At 45.8% G+C, this 15,521-nt stretch overlaps 1 protein-coding gene across 1 annotated transcript in view; it reads left to right on the top strand.

The window, feature by feature from the left end:
- The window catches only part of dipk1c (divergent protein kinase domain 1C), a 115,741-nt gene that overhangs the window by 35,263 nt on the left and 64,957 nt on the right, over positions 1-15,521 (top strand). The window contains exon 2 of the mRNA XM_085993420.1: positions 4,383-5,078. Coding sequence (XP_085849546.1) covers positions 4,383-5,078 — 696 coding nt within the window. The remainder of the gene's footprint in view (positions 1-4,382; positions 5,079-15,521) is intronic.

Here is a 15,521-nt window from a genome sequence, read left to right as displayed (position 1 = left end):
CAGGGGTCCCCTGCACTACCTGCCTGCCTCTACTGCTCTGCCTGATGGTCACCCATTTCCCTTCTGCCTGTGCAGCCCTTACCTGCGGTGTGACCAACTCACTAAACGTGTTATCCACAACCCTCTCAGCATCGTGAATGCTCCAAAGCCCATCCATCCGCAGCTCCAGCGCCGCAATGCGGTCTGCTAGTAGCCACAGCTGGATGCATTTCTGGCACACGTGGTCATCAGGGACACCGGCAGTGTCCCTGAATTCCCACATAGAGCAAGAGGAGCATAACATGGGGCTGGGCTCTCCTGGCATGACTTACCCTTTAATTAATTTAAATTAATTCACTATCACCAATTAAAGATAAACTCTAAGGCGCTTGTATGGTTTACCAACAGTCCCTGCTACACCAGAAAAGACCTTAGCAACTATAAACTACAGAGTTAAAGTTTAAAAAAGAGAAATACTCACCAACCAATCACTTACCTGCTCCCTGGTGACGTCACACTCTGATTACTTTTTACCTCTCTCCCCGCTGCTGAGTTGGTCGGGCCTCGCCTCGCTCCTCCTTTTATACTCGGCCCCGGTGATCTCCTGGTCCGATCTGGTCGGGCCTCACCTCGCTCCTCCTTTTATACCCGGCCTCGGTGATCTCCTGGTCCGATCTGGTCAGGCCTCACCTCGCTCCTCCTTTTATACCCGGCATCTGTGCTCTCCTGGTCCGATCTGGTCGGGCCTCGCCTCGCTCCTTCTTTTATACCCGGCCTCGGTGATCTCCTGGTCCGATCTGGTCGGGCCTCGCCTCGCTCCTCCTTTTATACTCGGCCCCGGTGCTCTCCTGGTCCGATCTGGTCAGGCCTCGCCTCGCTCCTCCTTTTATACCTGGCCTCGGTGCTCTCCTGGTCCGATCTGGTCAGGCCTCGCCTCGCTCCTCCTTTTATACTGCCGCCTCGGTGCTCTCCTGGTCCGATCTGGTCGGGCCTCGCCTCGCTCCTCCTTTTATACTGCCGCCTCGGTGCTCTCCTGGTCCGATCTGGTCGGGCCTCACCTCGCTCCTCCTTTTATACTGCCGCCTCGGTGCTCTCCTGGTCCGATCTGGTCGGGCCTCGCCTCGCTCCTCCTTTTATACTGCCGCCTCGGTGCTCTCCTGGTCCGATCTGGTCGGGCCTCACCTCGCTCCTCCTTTTATACTGCCGCCTCGGTGCTCTCCTGGTCCGATCTGGTCGGGACTCGCCTCGCTCCTCCTTTTATACTGCCGCCTCGGTGCTCTCCTGGTCCGATCTGGTCGGGCCTCGCCTCGCTCCTTTTATACTGCCGCCTCGGTGCTCTCCTGGTCCGAATATATTCAACAATGCAGGTGACCTAATAGCGGTCTTTAAAATTATGAAAGGTTTTGAGAGAGTGGCCCCGATTTTCCCTACCTCGACGGGTCTGTGGCAGGTGAGGTCAGTAGTGGATCACGGCCTCGCTGCTGGCTTCATCCTGGCCTCCGACATGACTTTCCCCTGATTGGGCTTGTTAAGCCCGCCTAGCGCGTTCCCCGGTCCAAGTAGAGGAAGCGAGTCTGGTGATGTCATTTGATGACGCATCATCAGCCGGTTTCCTTAAAGGGACCATGCGCAAATTTATTTTGACAGTTTTGCTGTCAGTATTCTGCAGCATTGAGGTGCTGCAAACACTGACATGCACTGCACAGAGGTGCACAGCTGCACCCAAGCTCTCCCATGACTCCGTCCATATGCTTATGGAGGGAGTCACAGCATGCAGGGAGGTCCTCTTCCCTTCCAATGGGTGGAAGAGACCTCCCCAGGAGACCAACGCAGCCTGGTTGCACATTGCACAGGAGGACACAAGCAGGGATGTGGTCAGAAGGACCAGATTGCAGTAGTGCAAACCTTTCAGCGGGTTCCCGACCCACTGTCAAATAAAAACACATTCCCACCCAACCTGCCACTGATCAGGTCTGCTGACCACCCCGGAAAACTCCTCCCAGTGTTTCCACTTGTGCACAAGAGCAAAACTAGAGGCCATCAATATGAGATAGTCACCAAGAAATCAAATAGGGAATTCAAAAGAAACTTCTTAACCCAGATAGTTGTGAGAATGTGGAACTCGCTACCACAGGGAGTGGTTGGAGCGAATAGTACAGATACATTTAAGGGGAAGCTCGATAAGCATATGAGGGAGAAGAGAATAGAGGGTTCTGCTGATAGAGTTAGATGAGGAACGACGGGAGGAGGCTCGAGTGGAGCATAAACGCCAGCATGGACTGGTGGGGCTGAATGGCCTGAATGGCCGGTTTTGGTGCTGTATATTGTATTTAATTCTATGTAAGTCTATGTTATATAATCTAAGCTGACACTCCAGTGTAGCACTGAGGGAGTGCTGCATTGTCTGAGGTGCCAGTCTACATATGAACCGAAGTTCCTTCGTCTGCCTGTTTCAGCGGTCATAACATTGCACTATTCGTAAGCTCACTCAGTGTCTCGGCCAATATTTCTCCCTCAAACATCACCACCAAAAACCTATGACTTGACCAGTCATTTCATTGTTTCTTGCGGGATCTTGCTGCACGCAAAATGGCTGCTGCGCTTTTCCACATAACAACAACTACACTTCACAGTAATTCATTATACAAGTCTAAGCTGATTTGTTTTTTCTTACCCTCTGTGTTGGAGGGTTACTCTTTTCAAGGTGGTGTCATGTATAACATAACTTTCAGGGAATGTTGGTTTCATTGGCCGGGATCTTACCTGAAGAGGTGGGTTGGGGACGGGACTGCTGCCTTTCGGGTTCTAGTCCTGTCCCCAGCGACGTCCGATGCACAGACGTTATTTTGCATCAATTCGCCTTGCTAAGCCCGCCCTGCGGGCTTGCCGGCCAATTAAGTAGAAGTCGGTGTCCGATGACGTCAGTTGATGACATGTCATCTGCTGGTTTTCTTAAAGGGGCCACCACCATTTCTTTTTGACATGATTTTTTTCAGTGTTTGACAGCATTGAGGTGCTGCAAACACTGACAATCACTGTACAAAGATGAGCCCTTGCACCCAGGCTCTCCAGTGACTCTCTTCTTAGGCTAAAACTGAAGGTAAGCTGCAGGTAAGGTTACAGAAGCGATCTGTCACTGGTGAGAGAGGTTCTCCCAATGAAGTGGGACTACACAAACACTTCAAAGCTTGTCACATATAGAAAATTCTAAACACATTAAAAATGACTTTCCCAACATTTTCTTACTTCTGCAACTCACCAGTGTCCCATTGGATCCTTCACACCACTTCTGCAGCTGTCATCTATACACAAACACTACAGTAGACCCACAGCATGCCACACTTACCCTGGCGGGGTTTCCTGACATTGGGAAGCCCGCAGAAGTGTCAAAATTGGAAAAAGCCTCTTAACTGCCTGTTAACTACCTGTCAACAAGCAGTTAAGTGGCTATAATCCTCTTCCCGCCGCTAGGAGCCGGGTCCATGCGCAAATTGGGGATCCGACTCCTGGGAAGATTGATTGGAGGCGGATTGGAAGCAGGTTCGGGACCCACTGCCAATCTTTTTGATTTTGCCAGCAGTCCCGCCTCCATACCCAATCCCTGAGCGCCGGCAAAATCGCCCCCATTATGTTTCTGTCAATACATCATACTTTTTGTTTTAATTTTTATAAAGTTTGAAGAAAAAGTATTAGGAAATCTAGAAGATGGAGTACAGCTATGATAAAGTTAATAAGCTGAGAGTCTTAATAGTCATTGGTGGCACACAATCCTCTGAGTCAGAAGGTTGTGGGTTCAAGTCCCACTCCAGGGACTTGAACACATAAAGCTAGGCTGACACTCCAGTGCAGTGCTGAGGGAGTGCTGCACTGTCGGAGGTGCCGTCTTTCGGATGAGATGTTAAACCGAGGCCCCGTCTGCTCCCTCAGGTGGACGTAAAAGATCCCATGGCACTATTTCGAAGAAGAGCAGGGGAGTTATCCCCGGTGTCCTGGCCAATATTTATCCCTCAACCAACATAACCAAAAATATGTTATGTGGTCAATTTCACATTGTTGTTTGTGGGATCTTGCTGTGCGCAAATTGGCTGCTGCGTTTCCCACATTACAACAGTGACTCCACTTCAAAAAGTACTTCATTGACTGTAAAGTGCTTTGAGACATCTGGTGGTTGTGAGAGGCGCTACATAAATGCAAGTTTTTCTTTCATTCCAGAAACAATACAAACATAGGTTCCTGACAAATATTACCTATTATATAATATTTCAAATCTAATGTTAAGATCTTCAATGCATAACGCTTTGATGTTTAATTGCACTTTAACTGCACTGAACACTCATATTTTGGTGCCCTTCATTTCAGTAAAATACAATAGAGCTGACTGTGTGTATTTCTGTTTGTTCCAGTGCCATGACTACAGGCAAGGAGTCCTGACAGGAGACCTGTGTGAGGATTTGTGCGTCACGCAGACAATGGTTTATAAACGCTGTCTTTACTATGAGAAAGGGAAAAAAGTCATCCAGGCTGATTGGAATGGTCGGCCAATAATCCTGAAATCCAAGCTGGAAAACTTCTTGAGCTATAAGAGTCTGTACCTGTTGGACGAGCGAGAAAGCAGACCCATTCCAGATATTGACATCCTTGTCTTCACTGCACTGGAAATCAAACATTCCTTGGGTCTGGAGGTGAAGAATGTCACAGTGCCACGGTTATGGACCGATCACTTAAAAGACAGAATAGGCTCGTTCTCCAGGGCAGAGCTAGCCAGTATGTGGTCCCTCTTGCAGCAGGAGGAATACGTCTTTTTCCAGTTGCTGCAGGATCTCAGTAAGCATGTTCTCAGAGTGGTGGGCTCCTGTGGCCATTTCTATGCTGTTGAGTACCTTACAGCTGGCCACGCTTGGCATCACAACCTCTTCTCTCTGGAGGAGCTGGTCACCCCTTCCTGGCGAGGCAGCAGCAGAAAGGCGATGTGGCAGATGACCAATGGAATTGCACTGAGCTTTCTTGAACTGGCCAGGCACTTTGAGAATGACTTTTCCCACCAGCTTCATCTTTGTGACATCAAGCCAGAAAACTTTGCCATCAGGGCTGATCTAACGGTAATTTATGCGCAGGGGATGTGAGAATGACAGCATTGAAAAAACAGGTTCATTTCTTTTTCCCCCTGTTCGTAAATGATTTTGAAAAATATCATAAATCAGAGGTGCACGGTTGTCTGTTTCAAGTGGTGTACGCTATTCAGGGTCATAATCTTTCTATTAGACTGATGCAGCTTCCACTAGCTTTCGAAATCTGAAAATACTGGAAATGTACACCAGGTCCATGAGTATCCGAAAAAGGAAAAGAGAGGGTAAATCTGTTTACATTAAAGTCTCCTTTTCAGTTTACAGCTGGCATGCACTGTCTGAAAGGGTGGTGGAAGCAGATTTAATGACTCTATGACTCTATGAGAGGGTGACGACATCACAGATGTCGAGCCTTCACCAAAAAAGTCTACATAAATTCTGAAATGTCCTTTCTCTTTTCAGATGTTGCTGAATCTGCTGTGTGCTTCCAACATGCTCCTATTTCAGTGAGTTGGTTCACGCCAGTGAAAGAAGAGATGGCAGAAATATAATATAAACCTCATAAAATCTGTGAAAATAACTCCACAGTGTTTAATAAATCCGTTGAAGCGCTCAGATAGATTTTTGCTAGGCAAGGGTATCAAGGGATATGGGGCAAAGGCAGGGAAATGGAGTTGAGTTACAGATTAGCCATGATCTAATAGAATGGAAGAACAGGCTCGAGCTGCTGAATGGTCTCCTCCTGTTCCTATGTCCCTAGATTTCAAGCACATAGCTTAAAATACAAATATCTATCTGTTTACATTAAAGTCTCCTTTTCAGTTTACAGCTGGCATGCACTGTCTGAAAGGGTGGTGGAAGCAGATTTAATAATAACTTTCAAAAGGAATTGAATATATACTTGAAAAGGAAACATTTGCAGGGTTACAGGGACTAATTGGATCGCTCTTCAAAGAGCCGGCACAGACACGATCACACTTTAAACATCACACTTTAAACTGTATAAAAAAGATAAAGAAAGATAGTTTTTTCATGCTGGTTTCATCTGATCTGGAAACAACCTGCCAATTTTCAAACTTCCCTCAATCGCAGTTAAACTTATCTTGGGATGCACTTGTGTTCAACAATTGTTCCCTTCATTTTTAATTTTTATAGTATTTTTAAAATTGCTTCCTTGTCCCATGTGGCTTGACTTGCTCAACCACTTTTCTCTGCCTGACCTGAATTGCTCCTCCCTACCCACACCCACCTCTGCTATGTTCTCTGGTCCTGTACCTGCCTCTGCCCAACTCACTGTTCCCGAATGAACCATATGTGCTTCGAATATTGGAGTCATTATGGACTTATATAAAAATTTATAACAATGGAATGCAGTGTGCCAGTCATATAGAAAGAAAGACAAGCTGAGAGGTAAGAAAGAGGTATAGTAGAGAGGAAAGACAGCGACACTTATCCAAAGGGAGAGTGAGAAAAAAAGTCATAGACAAAAAGAGAAATTCAGAGATGACAACGGGAAGTGTGTGTCGGCCATATAAGAACATAAGAACATAAGAAATAGGAGCAGGAGTAGGCCATACGGCCCCTTGAGCCTGCTCCGCCATTCAATAAGATCATGGTTGATCTTCGACCTCAACTCCACTTTCCCGCCCGATCCCCGTATCTTTTGATTCCCCTAGAGTCCAAAAATCGATCTATCTCAGCCTTAAATATACTCAACGACTCAGCATCCACAGCCCTTTGGGGTAGAGAATTCCAAAGATTCACAAACCTTTGAGTGAAGAAATTCCTCCTCATTTCAGTCTTGGTGTCATATTTGACCCTGAAATGAGCTTCTGACCACATATCCGCAGCATAACTAAGACCGTCTATTTCCACCTCCGTAACATCGCCCGTCTCCGCCCTTGGCTCAGCTCATCGCTGCTGAAACCCTTATCCATGCCTTTGTTACCTCTAGACTTGACTAAGCCAACGCACTCCTGGCTGGCCTCCAACATTCCACCCTATGTAAACTTGAGGTCACCCAAATCTCGGCTGCCCGTGTCCTAACTCGCACCAAGTCCCATTCACCCATCACCACTGTGCTCACTGACCTACATTGGCTCCCGGTTAAGCAACACCTTGATTTCAAAATTCTCATCCTTGCTTTCAAATCCCTCCATGGCCTCGCCCCTCCCTATCTCTGTAATCTCCTTCAGTCCCACAAACCCCCGAGATATCTGCGCTCCTCTAATTCTGCCCTCTTGAGCATCCCTGATTATATTCGCTCAACCATTGGTGGCCGTGCCTTCTGTTGCCTGGGCCCTAAGCTCTGGAATTCCCTGCCTAAACCTCTCCGCCTCTCTACCTCTCTTTCCTCCTTTAAGACGCTCCTTAAAACCTACCTCTTTGACCAAGCTTTTGGACATCTGCCCTAATTTCTTATGTGGTTGTTGTAAATTTTTTGTCTTATAATACTCCTGTGCAGCGCCTTGGGACGTTTTACTACATTAAAGGCGCTATATAAATACAAGTTGTTGTTGTTGCTGCTGTGTTAAATGGCTGACCCCTTAGCCCGAAACTATGCCCCCTTGTTCTAGACTCTTCAGCCAGGGGAATCAACCTCTCAGCATCTACCCTGTCCATCCCCCTCAGTATCTTATATGTTTTAATAAGATCCCCTCTCATTCTTCTAACCTACAGAGAGTATAGGCCCAATCTACTCAATGTCTCCCCAAAGGATAGCCCTCTCATCCCAGGTATCAATCTAGTGAACCTTTGTTGCACCACCTCTAAGGCAAGTATATCCTTCCTCAGGTAAGGAGACTAAAACTGTGCACAGTACTCCAGGTGTGGTCTCACCAGAGCCCTGTACAATTGTAGCAAGACTTCCTTACTCTTGTACTCCAACCCCTTGCAATAAAGGCCAACATGCTATTTGCCTTCCTAATTGCTTGCTGTACCTGCATGCTCACTCTCTGTGTTTCCTGTACGAGGACACCTAAATCTCTCTGAACACAAACATGTAATAGTTTCTCACTGTTTAAAAAATATTCTGATTTCCTATTCTTTTCTATATAGAGACAGGGGAAAGATAGGGAGGGAGACAAAAAGATAAACAGAGAGACAGATAAATGAAACCGAATGAATTCGAGAATGGGGGATGAGCAGAAAGGTAATTGCAGAAAGAGAGATACGTTTCTTTACTTTTGTCTGTAAGCAATGGTGTTTGAGGCTCAATTAATATTCATTATAATAACCTTAAATAAAAAAGGCAACATGTAATATTACAAATATTTTCAAATCATTAGCAGATTTGCTTTATTTATAACCAAATTCTACAGAACACTTTTATATCTGTGTTTATTATATTGCAAACTATGTCAGATATTTTTTAATGTCTTTAAAAATTATAACACTGGTCCAGCTGTTCACAGCTGGGCAGCATTAGGGGCAGTGCAGTTGACCTCTGCCCTCCTGAGTTAGTAAGGGGAAGAATTGTTCGGGGTTCCAGCTCCTGATCATTGTCCGATCATTCCTGCTGGAAGTGTGTGTGTGGATGTTGGGTGAAGATGGAATCGGGCATGGCAGTGATTCCTACTTTTATTTGATTAGCCCTCCAATGCCCAGGGTTCCCTTCGGTGGGGTATCAAAGAGTGCCTGCCACTCGTGGAACAGTATCGAGGAGGGGAAGGGAGGGGAGGGGAGAAAATTGGTCAGTGAAATAAAAAGTTAGGTGAACTGATTTCAGGACTTACTCATTTTCTTGGTATTTATGAATACAGATAAACAAAATATTTTTTAAGAAATACAAGTTTGAAAATTACTATGTGATATTATCATGCCAAATTTAATGCGTTCATTTCAAATTCCTCACTCCATTATTTTAATAGGTATATTTATTTTAAATGGAATAATGCTGCCTTTAAGTTACCAGAGGAATCAGGTATAATAGCCTGATACGTGTTTATATGTTAATATAATTTACAGTAACTTAAAGACTTATATTTTCTTTCCATTTGCAGTATAAGCTCTTTTACCATTTCAGTTGGTTTGGGGTGGAAACAGTTACACTGAATTTAAAAAAAATGTTATGGGGCTGGAACCTATGGAATTCTCCATAATCTCAAATAACCCTCGAGCACTAGAGATTCCTCATGTAATTTAAGTACAATGCCAGGCACTGCGTTCATGTTCTTGTAATCTAAGAACTCACAAGAGACTATCTTCATCCTCACATTACCTAACTATACCCTAGAGACTGTCTTCAGGATCTTAACAAGTGGTTGTTACAGATCAGAAGTAAATGAGACTTGGCATTTTCACACCGGTCTCAATGGAACCAATTGTACAATGCAACAGTGCTTGTTAACACAGCTAACACTGGGGAAATTACAGCTGTAATCTCAGTTCTGAAATTGTGAGGCTGGTATGTCAAGAGATCAGGCAATGGAGGGAGGACGTACTTTGGGATTTTGCCTGAAGCTACATTTCAGAATAATGCAGGGAGTATTGAGTATTTCATGTAATATTCATTTCACCCAGCCTAGCCATTCTTATTCCAGCAGTTAATCCAGATTTAGCTTATATTTAGTGACCATACTTACAGGCATACAAAAACACACACACACTCACAAAACAACACTCTCACACAAAAAACAACAACCTTATACACAAAACAGTACCCACACACACACAAAACACACACACACAAAACAACACCCACTCACACACAAAACACACACATACACACAAAACAATAACCACACACACAAAACAACACCAACACAAAAAACAACAACCACACACACAAAACAACACCCACAGACACAAAACAATAACCACACACACAAAACAATAACCACACACACAAAACAACACCCACTCACACACAAAACAACACCAACACACACAAAACAACAACCACACACACACAAAACAACACACACACACACACAAAACAACACACAGACACAAAACAACACACACACACAAAACAACAACCACACACACAAAATAACAACCACACACACAAAACAACACACACATACACAAAACAACACACACACACACAAAACAACAACCACACACACAAAACAACAACCACACACACACAAAACAACACACACACAAAACAACACACACACACACAAAACAACAACCACACACACAAAACAACACCCACACACACACACAAAACAACACACAGACACAAAACAACAACCACACATGTAGTGTATGTACCTTGAAGAAGGAACTATATTCTGCAGCCCCTGTATACTGCAGTACCAGTAGTGACCACCCCTGTATATAAGGCTGTGTAGTAACTTTGTATAGTAGTTCCAGTTTTGTCTCCATTCAGTAGACACCTGTTATAACCAACTTCTGCAGTCCGTGTCTCAATTACACACGGACATTACATTGGCGACGAACAGATCCGAACTTACCTACAGTTCTGCGCCACCTCACGGGGATCCATCCCTGAAGCGAAGTTGTTAGAGGTCGAAGCCAGAAGGAAGAAATCCAAAAAGAAAAAATAAAATAAACAGAAGAAACGGGCGTCGACCGTGGGCAACCGCCCTCTGATTCATCGAATTCGAAGATTTGCAGGAGAGGCTGTCGAGAGCTGGGCTTGGTTCTCCAGTCTATGGTGTTCCAGCTAATCGGGCTGGTGGCAGGTAGTACACTGATCCTTCCTGGGCTGCGGCAGGCTAGAGCTCGATCGGGTGGCTTTTCAACGGGGCTGAGCAGCGTTGTCGGGAAGAGGAGAGAGAGAGAGAGGGTGGAGCACACAGGGCGCGGCCGGTGCTACGAAGCCGGGCAGCATACAGACCCGAGAAGAGGGAGGAAAGTGTCCCATAGGGTCTGCTCTGACGACGGGAACAGTAATTCAAATAAAAGAAAAAGAAATTAGAAGCGCAGAAAGCCGCGAGGAGCTGCAGTTTGCCACAGGGACCGCGGAGAGCGGCGTTGGCAGCAGCGCGGGGGGAAGCGCGCGAAGACCATAGGGCGTCGCCATCAAGGCATAAAAACGCCAGCAACAGCGTTGGCAGCAGCGGAAAAGACAGAAAGCGCGGGAGGCGCCATCTTAATCCAGCGGGGAAGAAGGAAAAGCGCGGGAGGTGCCATTTTGTTCAATCGGGGAAGAAGGCAAAGCACGGGAGGCGCCATTTTGTTCAATCGGGGAAGAAGGCAAAGCACGGGAGGCACCATCTTAGATCTCCAAGATGCCGAAGACTGGCAATATCACTGCCTTCGATAATGAAATAGAAGACTGGGCCACGTATGTGGAAAGAGTCGAAGTATATTGCAAGGCAAATGAAGTAGCCGATGAAAAAAAGGCATCGGTACTACTAATCTTAATGGGCGCAAGAACGTACGGCCTATTGCGGAACCTGATCACTCCAGTCAAACCGATGGAGAAGAGTTTTAACGAAATTGTTGATATTCTACAGGAACACCTAAATGCTACACTGCTGCTGATAGCAGAAAGATTTAAATTCCACAAGAGAAATCAGCATAAAGATGAGAGCAATGCTGATTACCTTACGGAACTACGCAAGCTATCAAAGCACTGCCAGTTCGGAGTAGGACTGGCAGATACCCTACGGGACAAATTTGTCTGTGGACTCCTGAGTGAAGGAACCCAGAAGAGGTTACTCTCAGAGAAAGAGCTGACGCTAGATAAGGCTTTCAGCGTGGCAGTATCGTACGAAGCAGCAGCAAGGGGAGCTGCGGAAATACAGCAAAAGCCACAGGAATACGGCACCCATGAAATGACACGGGGATTTGAAAAATGTTATTGCTGTGGCAGAACAACCCATGACCAGAAGGACTGCTGGTTCAAGGACAAAACATGCAGGCAATGCGGAAAGATGGGACACATTGCACGAGTTTGCAGGTCCGGGAAGAAGACTAACGACAACAAAAAGACTACTAAGGAAAAGTAAAGGAAAGTACAAAAGATGACGGACATTAGTTCCGAAGACCAGAAGAGCGATAGTGAATCCGGGAACAAGAGACTAAGCTGTCTCAAACTACACAACGTAATCGCAAAAGAGGATCACCGAACCATTTGGGCCACCCTCACGATAGCAGGGTCCCAAGTCAAAATGGAATTGGATACAGGATCAGCCCTGACCGTCATGAATCGACGAGACTACGAGCGGCTATTCTCACACATACCCTTGAAAGACACATCCATTATCTTGAAGACATATACGGGGCAGAAAGTATACCCAGAGGGAAAATAACGGCAAGGAAATACAGAAATTGTATCTGTACATGCTGCAAGATGGTGGACCACCGTTATTGGGACGTGAATGGATCAGAAAGATAAGTTTAGACTGGCACTCCATTCAGGCACTGACTGTGGCTGGTAAAAAGGATGATGACGTCACACCTGGACGATTGTCAAAAATCTTAGCTAACGCTAAAGAGGTATTTCAACAAGGACTGGGAACTCTTAAAGGCGTAACCGCCTCGATAAAAATAGAAGAGAATGCAAATCCCAAGTTTTTCAAAGCAAGACCGGTACCGTATGCAATTTGCCCAGCCGTCGAGGCAGAGCTGGAGAATCTGGAGAATGCAGGCGTGTTATCTAAGGTAGACTGGAGCGAGTGGGCGACACCCATCGTTCCTGTCATGAAGAAAACGTTAAACAATAAGTCTGAGGAGCCAAGGAAGGTTCACATCTGTGGGGACTTCAAGGTGACTGTGAACCCAGTCCTTCACACAGTACAGTATCCTCTTCCGAGGATAGAAGATATTTTCGCCTCACTATCTGGAGGGAAACGTTTTACAAAAATTGACCTAGCGCAAGCATATTTGCAGATGGAGGTTGAAGAATCCTCTAGGAAATATCTCACGATAAACACTCACAAAGGTCTTTACCAGTATAATCGACTGGTATTCGGAGTAGCATCAGCTCCGGCTATATGGCAAAGAGCGATGGAACAAGTCCTGCAAGGGATTCCAGGGACTCAGTGTTACTTGGACGACATCCTAGTGACAGGTGAAAATGACAGTGAACACATTGCCAACCTAGAGCAGGTGCTCACTAGACTAAGAGAACATGGGCTACGAGCCAATCGCCCCAAGTGCGAGTTTTTTAAGAAACAAATATCATATTGTGGCCACGTGATTGACGAAGAGGGGCTACATATGTCCACTGACAAAATTGAAGCGGTAGCTAAGGCTCCAGCGCCTGAAAATGTGTCGCAACTGAGGTCATTCCTCGGATTGGTGAATTACTACCATAAGTTTTTGCCGAGTTTGTCCACAATTCTGCACCCACTGAACGCCCTGCTACAACCTGGAGTAGCATGGAAATGGAGCGATGAATGTAAGCGGGCCTTTCAGAAGTGTAAAGGCCTGATCACTTCAAGTGAAGTATTGGCTCACTACAACCCATCACTACTGATAAGACTGGCGTGTGATGCGTCTCCCTACGGCATTGAAGCGGTACTGTCACATAAATTCCTTGATGGTTCAGAGAGGCCGATAGCTTTTGCGTCACGCTCGTTAACTTCAGCCGAGCGTAACTATGCCCAGATTGACAGAGAGGCCCTCAGCCTGGTGTGTGGGGTGAAGAAGTTCAATCACTACCTGCACGGACAGAAATTTACTCTACTAACTGATCATCAACCTCTTGTCTCCATTTTCAACCCTAAGAAGGGCGTCCCGATAATGACAGCACAACGGCTACAGAGGTGGTCCCTTTTCCTAGGGGCACACCAATATGACATAGAGTACAAAGGAACTAAACTGCATGGGAATGCTGATGGATTGTCGCGCCTCCCGTTGCTGACGGTGGAAGAAGCACCTGCAGTGGATCCTGTGGATATATTCCACTCGACCATAGTCGAATGTCTACCTGTGACGAATGCAAACATAGAAAAGGAAACACGAAATGATCCGACACTCTCCAGGGTCTATGATTTAACGGTGAAGGGATGGTCAGCACATGGCGAACCACTGTTGCCAGCATTCTCGCCGAGAAGAGAACAGCTGTCAGTGTGCCGAGGAACCTTGATGTGTGGATCCAGAGTAGTAATTCCACCCAAATTGAAGGATAGAGTGCTCAATGAGCTTCATGAGGGTCATCTGGGAGGGGTAAAAATGAAGAACTTAGCCAGAGCGTTTGTGTGGTGGCCGGGAATCGATAGAGAAATCGAAGAGATGACCAAGAGCTGTACAGGATGCCAGAAGGTCCAAAACGCCCCACCACAAGCCCCTCTACATCCATGGGCGTGGCCCTCATCTCCATGGCAAAGGGTACACATTGATTTTGCTGGTCCATTTATGGACTCGATGTTTTTAATTGCGGTGGATGCACATTCAAAGTGGCCAGAGGTAATAAAAATGTCCTCAGCCACCACAGATAAAACTATCACAGTCTTACGAACCATATTCACCAGAAATGGGCTGTCTGAACAGATTTGCTCCGACAATGGACCACAGTTTGTGTCTGAAGAGTTCCGGAGGTTCTTAAAGAACAATGGTGTTAAGCATTACACATCCGCCCCATATCATCCAGCCACCAATGGATTGGTTGAGAGGTTCGTTCAAACATTCAAGAATGAAGACATACACCTACAACACAACCAACCAAACTCCAGCCATGATGTTCTTCAATCGAAGACTAAGATGCCGCTTGGATTTGGTTAAGGCAAACATCAGAAGAGATGTGGAGAACAGGCAGTTTCAGAATATGAATGAAAGACCAACCAGGAGTTTCAAGATAGGTCAACCAGTTTTGGCCCGGGACTACCACACAGAGAAATGGCAGCCAGGAACGATCTGCACACGGCAAGGACCTCTAATGTATACCGTGGACGTTGGAGAGAGCACTGTAAGACGCCATGCTGACCAGATTCTAGAGTCACTGGAAAACGTCAAATCTACACCACGATCCTATACACCTGGTGATGAAACCGAAGTACCAATTGCATCTACCTCAGAATCGGTGATATTGGAAGCAGACGAACAAAACAACGACGTTGATCCCGAACCAACTTTGCCAGAAGAACCTGATACCCCAAAGAGGCGTTATCCGGACAGAATCAGGAAGCCTCCTCAAAGACTGAATTTATAATTGATTAACTTCAGCTAATGTATATAGCAACTGTAATTGTAAATATGTTATTTAATTATTAATCGAATGTTATGTACTGTTTAGCTAAAAGGGGAGGAATTGTAGTGTATGTACCTTGAAGAAGGAACTATATTCTGCAGCCCCTGTATACTGCAGTACCAGTAGTGACCACCCCTGTATATAAGCCTGTGCAGTAACTTTGTATAGTAGTTCCAGTTTTGTCTCCATTCAGTAAACACCTGTTATAACCAACTTCTGCAGTCCGTGTCTCAATTACACATGGACATTACAACACACACAAAAAAACACCCACACACACAAAACAACACACATACACAAAACAACAACCACACATACACAAAACAACACACAAAACAACACCCACAGACACAAAACAACAACCA

Source organism: Somniosus microcephalus, chromosome 7 (assembly GCF_052327205.1).
Source record: "Somniosus microcephalus isolate GS21.2 chromosome 7, FLI_Smic_1.0, whole genome shotgun sequence".
Taxonomy (NCBI): domain Eukaryota; kingdom Metazoa; phylum Chordata; class Chondrichthyes; order Squaliformes; family Somniosidae; genus Somniosus; species Somniosus microcephalus.
Note: the sequence above shows the minus strand (reverse complement) of the source record. Positions and strands in the feature narration are given on the sequence as shown.